We start from the raw sequence: 15307 nt of genomic DNA on the forward strand, positions 1-15307 counted from the left end.
ACTTTCTGACTGTCAGTGAACCGTCTAAAATGGCACAGAGCCATCAGCAGCCAGTCCCTCCTGTTTTCCCCACCTCCTTTATTTGACCCGTTACGTATTTCCACATTACGACCTACTACCTGTGGACAGACTCCTTCCACGGCATCGACCACGATGATGCACCCATCACAAATGCGGACAGCTGTGGAGACTTCCGAGGAGAAGTCCACGTGTCCTGGAGAGTCTATCAGATTAATCAGGTACTCCTCGTTATCTAAAATGGAATTTGAAAACACACATTTTCAGTTGTGCAGGTACACGATCTTCTCCCGGAGGCATTCTAGAATAAGAAAGGTGCTAAGAAATGACTGAATAAAGCTAAAGAAGCCAAAAAAGCTCAATCAACAGCTGTTGTTCCAACTTAGGAATTCCCACTGATGGAACTATTGATTCCAAGGAGCATCTATAGAAAACATTGAGGACTTTATTATTCCCAAAGTTACCACTTCCTAAGAGCTTAGTGTGAGCCAGGCACTGGGCTAAACACTTTTCATTGTGCTAATCACGCGTGTCTTCCTGAATCCTTACAGTATCCCTGCAAGATAAATGTTACTATTTCCCTCCACAGATTCCAAGTGGAGACTAAAAGAAACCAATGCCAGGGCATAAAAGCTGTTCAAAGGGCGCCAAAACGGCAAATGCCAATTTAAAAAGACACAAAGCACTTGGCCACTGCTTCCCTTCAAGCTCTCGGAGAGCGGGTTGTGAACCTGAGATTTAGATTCAATTCTCCAAAAATCTAAGGAGGAGTTACTATGTGCCCAGCAATGTGCTCTGTGCTCACACACAGACTGTGCCTCCTTTTAGCCTCTTGACTAACAGGAGTACGGAGCTTTTAGTAGGATGACAACTCATGCAGACTCGTCCCAAGCCTGAAAGCCCCACATCCCATCAAACCCCAAAGTCGGTCCCACATCCCATTAACTCCTAGGTCAGTCCCAGACGAGCCAGAACAATGAGCCACCCTAGTTACAAAGACTTCACGCTGGAACATAATGAAAGAAACCATGCAGAAGAATTGTAATTCATTAGATGTCTACGCTCATTCCCCATTTGCTAAACCTGATACAGTTCTTTTTTTTTTTTTTTTTTAAGATTTTTTATTTATTTGAGAGAGCGAGCAAGCAGAGCAAACAAGAACACGAGTAGGGGGAGAGGGGCAGAGGCAGAGGGAGAAGCAGGCTTCCCGCCGAGCAGGGAGCCCGATTCAGGGCTCGATCCCAGGACCCTGGGATCATGACCTGAGTTGAAGGCAGGCGCTTAACTGCCTGAGCCACCCGGGCGTCCCCACAGTTCTCTTTTAAAGGCAAAGCAACCACTGAACATGCTCAGGCTCCCCCACATACTTTACTTCTGCTCCTCCTAACTCAGTGTTTTTCTACTTCCGTGTGCTGCAGAGCTACTCCAGGGCCCGAGGGCTGGATATTACACCTTGCAGGCCCTTTAGAGGATCTGCCCCAGTGGCCTGAACCAGCTGACAACTTGCCTCACTCCCTAGCTGACAGTGACACTGAGCAAGCGCCACGTTTGTGGACTCCGCCTGGCACCGCCGTGCTAAGCATTTTGCAGACACTGGGTTGTGTTTACTAGCAACCACCCTTTGCAGTTGTTAGTACCATTAGCACAGTTTCACAGAGCAGAAACACTAGGGCACAGAAAAGTTAAATATCTTCCTTGAGGACATCTAACCGGAACCCGGCTCCAAGGTAAACTGCCTAAGATCAAACAATTCAAAACGGTAGAGTAGAAGTTCAAACCCATCTAACTCCAAAGACATACCTTTGACCACACCACTCAAGATGGCATCAAGTTCATCCCATGTGCTGAGAGTCCACTGGGGGTGAATTTCTAAATACTAGGTTAAGGATTCCAAAGTGCACCAGGGCTCAGTGGGAGAGAGTGCCACCAGTGAGCGATGGGCTGCTTCTTACACACCACCAACCTGTCCCGGGTCTTCTAGTGCAAGGTGCGTTACAAGGAATCCTGGCTCCGCTGCACCCACCGGGGAAGGCTCCAACCAGAGAGGACTGTGGACATCTCCAAAGAAAACCAAAGACGTCAAAGGCCCAGGGCCCTGGGACAGTGGCCCCTGGGCCTCAGTGGAGCTTTTTATTGTCAGGGCTCACAGCACCCTTTGGGATAAGCCCAAGCTCTCTACCAAATAAGGCAAAGGAAAATGAGCGGCACTAGCAGGGGTCTAAGGTCCTATCAGCTCCCATCACGTAAAACAGAAGCTGTGAGATTCCTAAAATCTCTCCACATTCTCCTAGCCTAACCCTTCACTTCATAGATAAACATGCCCCCAAAGGGAAGAGATGTGCGCAATGTCACACAAGGAGGAGCCAGCCAGAAACACACCCAGGTCAGTCTAATGACCTTAGCCACTTCCTACAGAGGTCTTAGATTCCTTTATACTTTGCAGCTGGGGAAACAACACTTGCTCGCTCATTTGGATGAAGTCCAGACTCTAGTGTGGGAGAACTGTAAGCGCTCTCCCACCCTGCCTGACAACAGCCGGGCCTGAGACAGAACTTCCAGAGCCTGTGTCTGCTGTCAGGTCCCTTACAGAATTTAAAAATGCATCCACAGAGAAACTTCGGGCTTCCTACATAATAGTGCTCTTGCCTTTTATTGGGGTTACAGACCTTTTAGATGACATTCAGAAAAACAAACACACCTACCTACCGATCCACCTATCTATCTATCCACCTGTCTATCTACCCTCCCCTAATTATGCATCCAATTCCAGACCCCTTGAAATTTATTCAAGGACAGCAAGTTCAGATCCCAAAAACAGAAAGCTAGTGATATACCAAGTGTTTTCACCTATGTTTCAAATAGGCAACATAAAAAATAAGACTGTGTGACCAAAAACCTTTGGGAAATGCGGGGGGGGGGGGTTCGGGGTGAGGAAGAGGCTCACAACACACATATGTACTAAAGGCTCAGAGAAGCTCTGTCATAAAGAAGCCTGACTTCCCAAATGTACCTGACGAGAGAAGGGCTTCGGTCCGTGGTCACCCACACAGCTGAGGGGCACAGAGCTCAGCACACAGCAGGTCTCTGACTTTCAGTGACTTTTTTTATCTTCACTCTTTCCAAGCAACTTCAAACTAAATTTCAAAGGTAGGGAAAAGGAGTCTAATATCCATCAGAGGAAAAAAAAAAAAAACAGCCGTAAACTCAACTCTTCTGCTGTCTTCAGCTACGCTGTGCCTCTCTAAGACTTGTTTCCCTGAACGCCATCTACCACCGTTTGTGTGTGTGAGCATCAAACACACACACACAAATAAAAACAAAACAAAACAAAAACGGGTGTGGGGTTGACCACGTTAGATATTATGACTCCTGCTAAAGGAAATTTTAACTTCTAGGCATGCTAAATGACTTTTCTGATTTGCCACACAGTCCTAAAGGTGCATATGGACCGACTCCTGTAGCGCATTAAGCCGTACTTCCCAGGCCTTCCAAAACACACCTCTTCATTTCAGGGACTGCTCTAATCCACAGAGCGCGAATCCATTTTTTTTTTTCCATGTTCCAGGAGACTGGGGAAAAGAAAAAGCTGGAAGCCCTGAAGTTAATCGTGGCAGGTATCTTGCAGAGTTTCCGCTCACGGGGGTTATGGGAAAATCGTCCCTCCCGTGCCCATGAGTCCTCCAGGCTTAGGGTGCCACGGGTAATTGCCTCACGGAAGGTGCCCATCTGTCACCAGCGCCTGCCAAAGGTCTCCTCTGTGAAGAGGAAAACTGCACAAGGTCATGTTCAGTTTCTGAAACACGGAAGACGTTCGCTAGCGCGCACACACAGAAAGCCGACAGGAGACAACGTGCCTTCAAACAAAGGGAGATGTCCATCCACTCATGGCCGAAGATCCGCACCTCATGCAAGTGTCTCTTCTGTTCTGGCGTGTTAGGAGAACACTTATCTCATGACAACGGTATCGGGAACATGGACAAAACCCAAGCCACGTGAGAACGTTCCCTGGCACATTACTTACAGAACATGCAACACTTACGGACAAAAGTTAGGCCCCAACTAAACGGTAGCCACAGGAAGTTTCCACAGGAAATACCACTACCATCCCTTTCTATTTTAAAGTAGTATATAAGATTGTAGTAAATCAACTGATATGGTTCATTATTTCAGGGAACTGAAATAATGATGCATTTTATCTCGTATTTGCCGACACAGGTAACAGGTCTCCGCAGGGGAACCGAGTGGGTCTTCGTGAGAAGGCTGTTACAAGAAGAGGTCGTGGGTGGTTGATCCTGATGGTATGAATGTCAGAAGTGAGGTGGTTTAGGGAGGAGTGAGACAATGACCTACAAACAACTATGAATGACAAACAAATGAAGTTTTCTTGTTGCATGGCCCCATCCCGAAGTCCTCTCCAGACCCTCCCCCCGACATGAAACAAAGGAGACCACACGTGGGCCACCTCTGACTACGGTTGACCTCACCGGCTTGTGCTTTTTCTCGGCGTGCCCATCCGTGCCAGCCACTCGGTACTGGGGCCGCACCCTGAACTCTGACATCACTAGGAACCTCGCCATCTTTGAAATCCTGCTGCGTGGGTAGGAAATCTAGCAATTACATGACTACACTGTCTTGACCTTTCTACTTACTGGCATTTTTGCCTGTAAGGATAAAATAAGAACCAGAATAAAGAAGCCTTGTGTAAAAAAAAAAAAGGGTTGATGTTCATTTCTTGGAACCTACGTCAGGGTTCCAAACCTTGGCAACCTGCTTAGAATCTGTGTTTACTTCAACCTGGAGGGACAGTCAGAGACCAAGGGCTATCTTTCGCTCAATTTCATACGGGTCGTACGTGTCACTACTGTAAGCCGCTGCAAAAGTGAAAGCAGCACGCCCCCGACCAAGACGGGGCTAGGGGAACGTGGAGCTGGAAGGATGAATGAGCATCTGTTTTCAAGATGAGACAGACTGGAGTGAGCATCCTTAAAAGCTAATGGTCAAGTTGTCAGTGAAGATACAGGAGAGAAGAAACTCAGCAGGAGCCAAGTCCCGAGCACACGTCTGTCAGTAGCCCTGAGGACCAGCCAAGACCCCAGCCCGGGAGAAGAAGGAAGAAGTGTAGCGCTAGCTCTGTCCATGGTTACAGTTCTGCTCGGAGAAATGACAGAAGGCAAAGAAACTGAGGCCCTTGGAGGGACTGGCAGTGAGATGACCGATCTGGGCTGTCAGAGATGGGCAGTGAATGGAGGATGCGGACGGGGCTCAAGGAGCTGGAGAACTTGATGAAGTCCAAAAATGGGTACTTCACCCCACAGGTGAGAGAGCAGGAGGATCGAAGACTGTGGGGAAGGGAGTATTCCAACCTGAAATGTCAAAGATGGGCAGTTCCAGAAGATGCTAACAACCAGAAAGGAGCCGTGACAGCGAGTGGGTGAAGAAGTGGAGATCTACACACCGCCGCTGTTGAGAGGCCACGCCGTCGGAGGGTTCATTGTCAGGAATGGTAAAACCTACCTTGGCAGATTTGGGTAAAAAGGAAAATTACGAGTCAGGTGCTAAGGTCACTAATGAGTCTGCACCATCCTCAGGAGCTGACAAGGACAAGAAAGAGGAGAACAGTTAGACTGTATGAATCTCAAAAGAGAGGGGAGTTTTAAAACAAGGCTGGAAGAATGAAGCTTTGAACCAGAAGCAGGGAATGAAGAGAATGGCAACCCCATGTCTTAACCCAGAGACGGATGGAGCAGGGAAGAATGAGTCCAAGGAGAGCAGTGTCCTGGGAAAACAGCCAGGCCGGCAGCGGAGGAGAGAACATCAACAAAAAGACGTTGAGGATGGAGAGATGCTTGTTTACCTTGGAACCTTTGCAAAGTACGTTTTGGGAAGGAAGGGAATAGCAGGAGGTTGCGGGAGGGGTGTTAACATCACAGAGAAACATGGGGAAGAGACGGCTAGGGAGGCTCCCAACCTGGGCGGCGACCAAGGACAGCAGGGATGTGCGCAATGCTGACTGCAAGACGTCTCTAAGCAGCCCCAGCAATCCCTCGTGGACAGGAGAGAGGCACACTTCAGGAGCCGTCAGCCATGGTCTGGGCTGACCGACCTCCGAGAGACTCCTGGTCCAAGTGGACAAGCTGGAGACGGAATCATCTGGTTCCCAGGACCACTGCCACATGCTAAGCCCTCTCTCCTTGGGAAAGTTTCTGAAACTCCCTGAACTCCACTCTGTATGTATGTAAAATGAGGGTAGTATCCATCTCACAGGGTTGCTGTGAGGAATACCCATGAAATTATGTATATGAGGCACTCGGCTTAGAACCAAACCATCATGCACCCATTTTCTTACACCCAGCATCAACAGAATGCTTCACAGAAAGCATTATCTTAAGAGAAAGAAGTCTGACCTTTAGTCAAACAAGGGACAGACGATGGAACCACCCCCACCCCCCGACTCCTAGCCTCAGTCCTATAAATAGGACAATAATTGGGACCGTGGGTGACTGTTCATACTTCCAGAAGGAAAAGGAAGCTACTGCATCTCAGTAAGAAAGGCTTTCCGGCACATGCTGGCCTGGTGTGAATGTGGGTGGCACGACTCGGTCTCCCACTGGCCCCGTCTTTGCAGATTAAGACCAGAGGGCCTGCAGAGAGCCTGTCCTTGGCCCCAAGCTCCACGCGGTTGCCTCGTGAATGAACGCGGAGTGTCTCCCTGAACCAGGCTGTTAGCTGGCCTGTGGGCCTCACATTACAAACCAGAAGCCTCTAAGTTAAAGCCCACCGCAATTTTTCCATGGGGGGGGGGGGCGGTTCACAAATTTGTAAAGAAGTTGCCAATAGCTTAAAAATTGGAAGATTTTACCAAAAGCTCAATGCCAACTCTTCTTGAAAAAGCAGATTCCCACAGAGCATCAGTCCGTTGGAGCAGAATGGCATCTGCCCCCACCTGGGGGTCTTGGGGGGGTACTTCAGGGGTGGGTACAATTAATTAACTCTCTGCCTGCCTTGCTCAGGTAGAGGTTATCGATACCAACACCATGTCAAGAACTAATAATATACGACTTAATAGTCACATGTGACTGGTGCTGTAAGAAGTAGTTAATGATCTGGGGGAAAATTCAGTTAGACACTTACCTCACAGCTTGTGTGCATGCGCACGCACACACGTAAAATTATGGCTGGATTAGATGCAAAAACTGAAAACATAATGTGGTAAAACTAGGGGTGATTCTTATTTCATTCTTGTGTTTTACTGCATATTCTATAATACGTTGAATGTTCTATAACACATACAAATTTGTAAATGTATTTAGAATTTTTAAAAAGATGAATTAGAATGAACATTTCAGAAGTTCTGCAATAGTAATATTTATTCACATGTATAAAGAATGGCTACACAGTAGAAATGGCAGCAATATGCCCTGAGACTATTCAAAGAATACTCTATGAATTTCAAATTATTTGACCCATTTAAAGACATTTCTCTCATCTTTATCTGAATTCTGGGCTAAAGGATTCAAAGGAATTACATACCCTTAGGACTTTTTTTATAGAATGTACAATGTATAGTATTTCCTAACTCTTGAAATGACTAGATAAATGGATGGTATCCCTGTGGGAAGGACAAAGAGAGGTAAGAAATAGGGAAATAACAAGGTTTAACAATATGGTCCCAACATTTGTAGCAAATTTGGGTCACAAATATAAAGATGAGAGGCTCCATTTTCTCAAGGAAGAACCGGGTCCCTGGAAAATGCGAAGTATCACCTTCTACAATATAACTGGGTTCTCCACACCATTTCAATACCATACCTGGGTTTTGTAAGCATGTTTACTTTAAATGAGGAAAATGCCCTCCCTTTTAATCCAAATAAGGATTTGAAAAAATTTTTGAAAGCCAGTTAAATCAAGAGTCAGAACCAGAACAGACTAAATTGAGTGCAGAGATTCTTAACAAAGAGGTTATTTGGAAGGGGGCAGGAAGGAGGGGAAGACACGGGGAGATAAAAATCACCTGTGGAGTTTCTTCAACCAACAGGTTTCCCTTCTCCCAGAGGGGGTCCCCTTCAGACTGTCCCACCTTCACAGCAGGAATACCCTCTTGCAGAGTCAGTGCTGAGATATAGATAAGAATGTTGTCTTATCTTGGAGGCGTTCGGACAGCATGTGCCTCACTCAACACCTCCAACTCCTATCCCCATTTTGTACGTAGGGAAAAGAAGACTCTGCACCAATCGTCAGGTGTAGCAACTGGCTATGCCCAAGCCCCCTCCAGGCAGTCATGCTCACAAAGAGACACATTTGATCCTCTATGACTCCACTCCAATCACCACTCAACACACTAGGAGGTGACCGTCCAACCCAAGGGTGGCCAATCCATAGGTGCAACCTCTGCCAGGGCCCAGCATAAAAAGATAAGCTAGGCCACATCTTGCTCCTGAGAATGTGTGATCAGAAACACAAGACAAAGCAGCAGTAAGCAATGGAAATAGGGTGGAAAAAACAGAAGTTGAGATGTGAGGTCAGGGCAAAGTGAGTTTATGAAGATGGGGACACTAAGAGTAAGCAAAAGCTACGAAAGAGAGAAAAGACTTACAGGGTAACAGAGGCAAAGACAGAGAATGAGACCCAGGGATGATAAGAGTGGAGTCCAGAGAGAAGATCCATTAACTTGTACTAACGGTCTCTAGGGCCACCTTGGGTCCAGAATCAACATCCAGCTTCAATTTCTATGAGATGTCACTCGACGTTGCTGTTTTTTGGGTTTTCACGAATACCGTCTCCAATATCGTGATACTCATTATCTTTCAATAAGCCATCCCACCCCAGCACAAGCGAGCTAAAGTCTTGGTTCTGTGCAGTCAAGAAAGCATATCTAAAACAATCTGAGAGCGGGATGCCCAAGGTCAGGGGTCAACAAAGCAGAGGTTAGACCATTCAACCCCCAGGGTCCTATAGCCATTCTACTACAACACCATGCCAGGGAGACAAGTGAATTGGAATGGGTGTTATGTGATATAAAGTAAACCTTAATAAAATGGTTAAAAAGGGGATGGCAGAACTGGAGACCAAATTCAGAGGCAACAACTAAAACTGACATCCAGAGGAATCGTCAATAAAAACAGACTAACGAGTGTGGAGAGGAAGGTACGAATCTCTTGACGTCTATAAAAAATAAGGGGAGATGGTAAATAAACTGACCCATGCCACACGAGGACATACCCTTTAAAATGAGAGGTAGTTTTAAAAAGATAAGGCATTACTTTAAATATTAAACATTAGGAATTCATTGAGAATACCTAAGAGCTTCAAAACTGGTTTAGTACAAAAATATATTTTTTTTTTTTTTTTTTTTTAAAGATTTTATTTATTTATTTGACAGAGAGAGACACAGCGAGAGAGGGAACACAAGCAGAGGGAATGGGAGAGGGAGAAGCAGGCTTCCCGCCGAGCAGGGAGCCTGATGCGGGGCTCGATCCCAGGACCCTGGGATCATGACCTGAGCCGAAGGCAGACGCTTAACGACTGAGCCACCCAGGCGCCCCTAGTACAAAAATATTTTGCAGACTGATGTCAAAGAGAATAGAGCTGTGCCTCAGGCAGAAGGCCCCCTGGTGCCAGGGCCGGACACAGGGCACTGGGAAAGATGAGCCACAGATCAGTCGCGTAGGGAAATGAAATACATCTTTATTATTTTCTTCTAATTATAAAAAGGCACATTTTGTGTAAAGTTTCCAAAGAGTACAAAAATAAATATTTTAGAAAATGTAAGTTTCACGTAACTCAGCCCCTGGAGATAACTGGTGTTAAGGTTTTAGTGTGCATCCTTCCAGATATCTGTCTACACACATAATATTTTATTACCAAAACACACTCTTACCGTACAAGTATTTATTCTGCGACTTGCTTTTTGCCTCAACATGTTTTTCCTATATTATCACATATAGATCCAACAGGTGTTCGTATGCTTATCACGGGAAGGAAGTATCAGTGTACTTGACCATTTTCCAAAGACAGACATAAAGGTTGTTGGCATTTTTTTAACTAATACAAACTTTTTGGTGAACATCACTGAATATATATCTCACATACTTGTAATACTATTTCTGTCACGTAAATTCCTGTAAGTATTACCGTGAAAATGACATCCTGATTTGGGGAAAGCAAGCTGTAATGATCACGGCAACCCAATTAAGAAAGATTCTAAATCCAACACTGGGGCCATAGGACAGAATAAGGATCCAGCCAGGAATTGGAACACTAAGGCTGAGCCAGCAAAGTCCTGAGACTCTTGACCATCCTTGTGAAGAAATCCATACAATCGCCTGGGTGGATGGGAGGCAGGTGTGAACTGCCCGTTCTTCTGCCCTCAAGCCAGTCAGAGGTCCCCATCTGCATCCAAGTCTGGACAGCCTGTCTCTGACAACAGATTATCTGGAGGCCAGAATGAAATGTGTGGAATATAAAGCGAAGAAACTGAGGCATACAATTAATTCAGAAAGAGAAAGAAGGACACTGAAGATACAAAACTATTTTTCTTTAAAACACAGATTTACCTTTTGCATAATGTAGTGAAATGGCACTGGATTTCATAGTGATCCCTCGAACCTGTTCATCTTCTCTGCTGTCCATGTACCTTAACTGTAAAAATGCAACAAAAGCACCCTTACTTCCCAATGAATTAAAATATCAACATTAAAATGGACTGAGTTGGACTTTTGCTTTAAACACATAATTTTTAAACTAAAAGCCCTCTGTATTTGTTACAAGTGGGGAAGGTCTGGAGAACTTTCTGAATGTATTCCAATACCGCACACCCTCCCAGAGTGCTGCTCATTCACATGTGGGCCGTGAATGACTGGGTACTCTGTGAACAAGTCACAGAAGTAGCATGCGGAGGAATCCCTTCTGCACATCCAGAACAGAGCCTGTCTTTCCCTACTCCTAGGCTGTTTGACAAAGTCCCAGCAAAGATTGAAACAGAAGGTGTCTAGAATCATGAGGAGCCTTCACTCCTTTCCCCAAATCAGCAGATTTTAAACACGTTTTTTAAAAAAAAGAATGGTATGGTGGAAAATATTTCTAACGTGACCAGTTAGCTGACGGCTTTCGTCAGTGTTAATGCCCCAAACAAGGGCCCACACCTCAATCTCTGGGCTCCGCAGCACATCGACACTGACTGAGCCACCACTCCTCTGCACCCCCCCGGCCCTGCGCGCCTCACTAACTTCCTTCCCTCCTCTCCAGGACCGCCGTCGCTTGCCCTGCCGTACTTCTCTCCACTTTGTCTCCTTTGAAAAATTCTTCACCTTTACATTGACTCACTTCTTTCACTCAAATGTTTCGGGAATAACTTATTGACATGGGACTGCCACATTGACTCATCCCACATCAACTTAATCTGCCGACAGCCTTCCATTCCCGCAGCTCTGGCAAAACCAAACTCCTAAAAGCTACAGTGACCTCTGGCCAAACACAATCATCCTTTCTAACCTTCCGACTTCCTGATTTCAGTGTGGCATCAGACAGACATAGCTCCTGACCCTTGTGTGCGGGTGTGGACACACGCACATGTGAGATTCTTCTAGGAGTCTGCAATCTCCTAGCTCCCTTCCTAGCCCTCCTGAGATGGTACTGCTGGTTCCCCTTCACCTCTCTGACCGCTGAGGCCTTCCTCCAAAGTCTTCATCCCTGGTCATTCTTCTACATGTGTTTTTAAGCACTGAGTTGATACAAAACATATATATAGCAAAAAGAATAATACAGTGAACACCTGTGTGTGTGCCATCCTATTTAAGAAAGAAAAAGATTTATGTTACTTTTGACGTCCCCCTGTGCCCCTGGCTCAGAGGTAACTACTATCCTAAATTTTACCTTGTTCATTCACTTGCTTTCTTTATAAGTTTTAAAAATGAGTGTACCACTAAGCAATATATCATTTAGAGTTGCAGGTTTTAGGCCCTATACGAATGGGATCATACCCTACATACATACATACGCACACACATACATGTATGGTACCGTCACTTTGTCTCTGCTCAGTATCATATTCCTGAGATTTGTCCATACTGATGGGCAGACATAGTCATCATTCACTCACTTCCATTACTGTAGGACTCCACTACACAAAGCCACCACACCTTATTCATCCATGCTGTTTGTGATGGGACAGGTGGATGGATTCCAATTTTTAAACTATCATTGAGCTATCATTAACAGATGAATGTCTGTCTCGTGGTAGACTACCTAGAAGTGGAATTTCTGAGATATTAAATGCGCACATCTTCAACGTTACTAGCTATTTCCACATTGTTTTCCGAAGAGACTGAACTGTTCCACACTTTAAAGAGTGAATCAGAGCCTCTCCTGCCAGACCTCAGCAACACCTGAAATGGTCAGGCTATTTTTCAAATCAGATGGATGATAATATTTTTCTAATTTACATCTCTCCAATTATCAGTGGGGTTGAGTAACCTTCTATGAGTTTCTTTTTTTTTTTTAAAGATTTTTTATTTATTTATTTGAGAGAGAAAGAATGAGAGATAGAGAGCATGAGAGGGAGGAGGATCAGAGGGAGAAGCAGACTCCCTGCTGAGCAGGGAGCCCGATGTGGGACTCGATCCCGGGACTCCAGGATCATGACCTGAGCTGAAGGCAGTCGCTTAACCAACTGAGCCACCCAGGCACCCCGTACCCTGAGTTTCTTGTTCAAGATGTTTGTCCATCTTTTTAATGGTTGTGTTATAGATTTATTCTGTTTTGGATAAGAGTTATTTATAATCGCTGAATATTAGACCTTAGTCAATTATGTGTCATTATTTCCCCCAGTTACCGGGCTTGTCTTTTCACTTTCTTTATGGTGTCTCCTGAAAAATAGATGTTCTTAGTTTTAATGTAGTTGAGTTGATCAAACTTACATAATTGTATGTACTTCTTTGTTTTATATAAGAAATCTTCTCTTAAGGTCATAAAAGTATTGTCCTGTATTATTTTCTACAAATTTTATAATTTTGCCTCTCACATATAAGTATTTTAATTATGTGCTACTGATTTTTGTGTGCAGTGTTAGGTAGAGGCCCAATTTTATTTATTTTCCACATAGATAACCAACTGTCCAAGGACAACGCATAGAGAGGCTCATCTTTTCCCTACAGATCAGAAATGCCAGCTCTGTGATAAATCAGGATCCCTGTTTCTAGGCCTGCTATTTTGGGCCACCGGTCAATTTTATCCCTCAGCCAACTGCAAACCACAAGCTATCGTAGATTCAGAGTAAGTCCTGCCATCCGGTAAGACACACTGCACACCCTGCTCTTCCTCAGACATGTCTTCACAGACAAGTCATTACTGGCCCTTTGTTCTGCATGATTTTAGAATCAGCATATCAAATGCAAATTTTAAAAAACTTGGAATTTTTTACAAGAACTGCTTACAGGTCAACACGAAAGAAAACTGTCATTTTAAAAATACTGAGTCCAGCAATCTGTGAGCATGGTCTAGCTCTCCATGTATTTACGTTTTCCCCAATATCTCACAGGGACATTTTTTATGCTATATAAGTGCTATATTTTCTGCTTATTGCTCATGTATACTCTTTTCAATGACTTTTGTATCCTGAAGGCTGCTAAATTCTTATTAATATCCTAACAATTTATCTGTATACTCTTCTGCGTTTTCCACAAAGTCATACCACCCTTTCTGAAACTCCTATTTTTCTTTTTCGCTTTATGGTTGCAGCAGAACCTCCAGGGCAGTGACAGCAGAAGCGGGAACACAATGAGCAGAAGGGGGAAGGAGCTGCCCTTGCCTTATTCCTGAATATAAATGCAAAAATGTCAACAATGCATCATTAAGGGTGCAGGATTTTTTGTAAATACTCCATATCACAGTGCAGAAATTCCCTTCTACGTCTACTTCGCTAAGAGGTTTTTATCAAAAAGGAGGCTGAATTCTGTTTTCTGCATCTACTGAAATGATCATGACATTCCTACCTTTAATCTGTTAACATGGTGAAATGACATATTAAACCAATCTTAAATTCTTTGTGATAAACTCTATTTAGCTATGAAAAACTAGCTCTTTATACAATTCCAGATTCTGCTTCTTAATAATGGCTACAACTTTTGCATCTCCCATCACATGGCTGTTATGGGATTGTCCCATCCTGTATTATTACTCTCGCCCACTTCGGGAATCAAGGTGGGGGGCTGGAGAGTACTCCCTGCTTCCTCCCCGCTGTGTTCTGGAATGGATGAGCAGAACTGAGAACATTTGTTCCCTGAATGTGTGCTAGAACGAGAGAGTTAAACCATCTGGACCTTGTGGAAAGATTTTTGCCAACAAATTCCATTTCTGGAATGACTATTTTCTCTTTCTTCCTGACCCCACCGTGGTGGGTCCCAGCTCTCCATCTCTAAGCCTGTTACTGGGCTGCTGCCCATCTTGTCCCACTCCCACCTTTCCCATCCCTGCAGCACTTTCTTTCCTAGCAGGCTGCACTTCTCCTCCTTGCCTTTCTTCTTGATCAATTTTGCTAGATATTTATCACTCATGTTAAAAGATGACCAGAAATTGTCTGTATTGCTAATATTTTTTAATAAACTATCTTTCTAGAGAAATTTTAAGTTCAAAGAACAACTGATCGGAGAGTACAGAGGCTCTCAAACACCACCCCCAACACACTCACACGCAGTTTCCCTATTATTCACACCTTGTGTTAGTGCAAGCGCGGTACACGTTACACTTAATGAACCCCTATCAACGCATCTTTATGAACTGAAGTCCCTAGTTCACGTTAGGGCTCACCCTTTACATGTGTAATGACCTGTGTCCACCTTTACTGTATCACAGGTGTTGGTTATAACAATCTTTTCCAAGAACTGACTTCAGCTTCATTGATCTTTTTTATAAAATATTTGTTTTCTACTTCGATAACATGTGCTTTATTATTTCCACCTACTTACCTTAGGGCTATTGCACTTTTCAAACTTCTCAGGTAGAGGAAACACAAGCTGTTCCTTATCTCGCTCAGTCTGGTTTCCTCGGTCCCTCCGCGTGGCACCTCAGGCCAGTCCTCACGCCACCTGCCTCCAATGTCCGAGTCTGACACCAGTCTCCTACAGCTACTTTCCTATTCATTTCTGCTTCTCTACCTCCTCTCCTCTCCGTTCCCAGTCACCTGACAAATTCTGCTGATTATGTCCTAAATTCATTAAGGGAAGGGACATCTCCATTTCTCTAATGCCAGTAACTTATTCCACATCCTTTCACTCAGAGCTGGAAACAAACATCT

At 44.7% G+C, this 15307-nt stretch overlaps 1 protein-coding gene across 3 annotated transcripts in view; it reads right to left on the minus strand.

Moving 5' to 3' along the window:
* EFL1 (elongation factor like GTPase 1) overlaps positions 1-15307 on the minus strand; it is a 137094-nt gene that overhangs the window by 118190 nt on the left and 3597 nt on the right. For all 3 annotated transcript variants that reach the window (XM_036072895.2, XM_036072894.2, XM_036072892.2), the window contains exons 4-5: positions 10572-10656; positions 120-253 (exon numbers count right to left, since the gene is read on the minus strand). In XM_036072895.2, coding sequence (XP_035928788.2) covers positions 120-253; positions 10572-10656 — 219 coding nt within the window. The remainder of the gene's footprint in view (positions 1-119; positions 254-10571; positions 10657-15307) is intronic.

Source organism: Halichoerus grypus, chromosome 8 (genome assembly GCF_964656455.1).
Source record: "Halichoerus grypus chromosome 8, mHalGry1.hap1.1, whole genome shotgun sequence".
Taxonomy (NCBI): Eukaryota; Metazoa; Chordata; class Mammalia; order Carnivora; family Phocidae; genus Halichoerus; species Halichoerus grypus.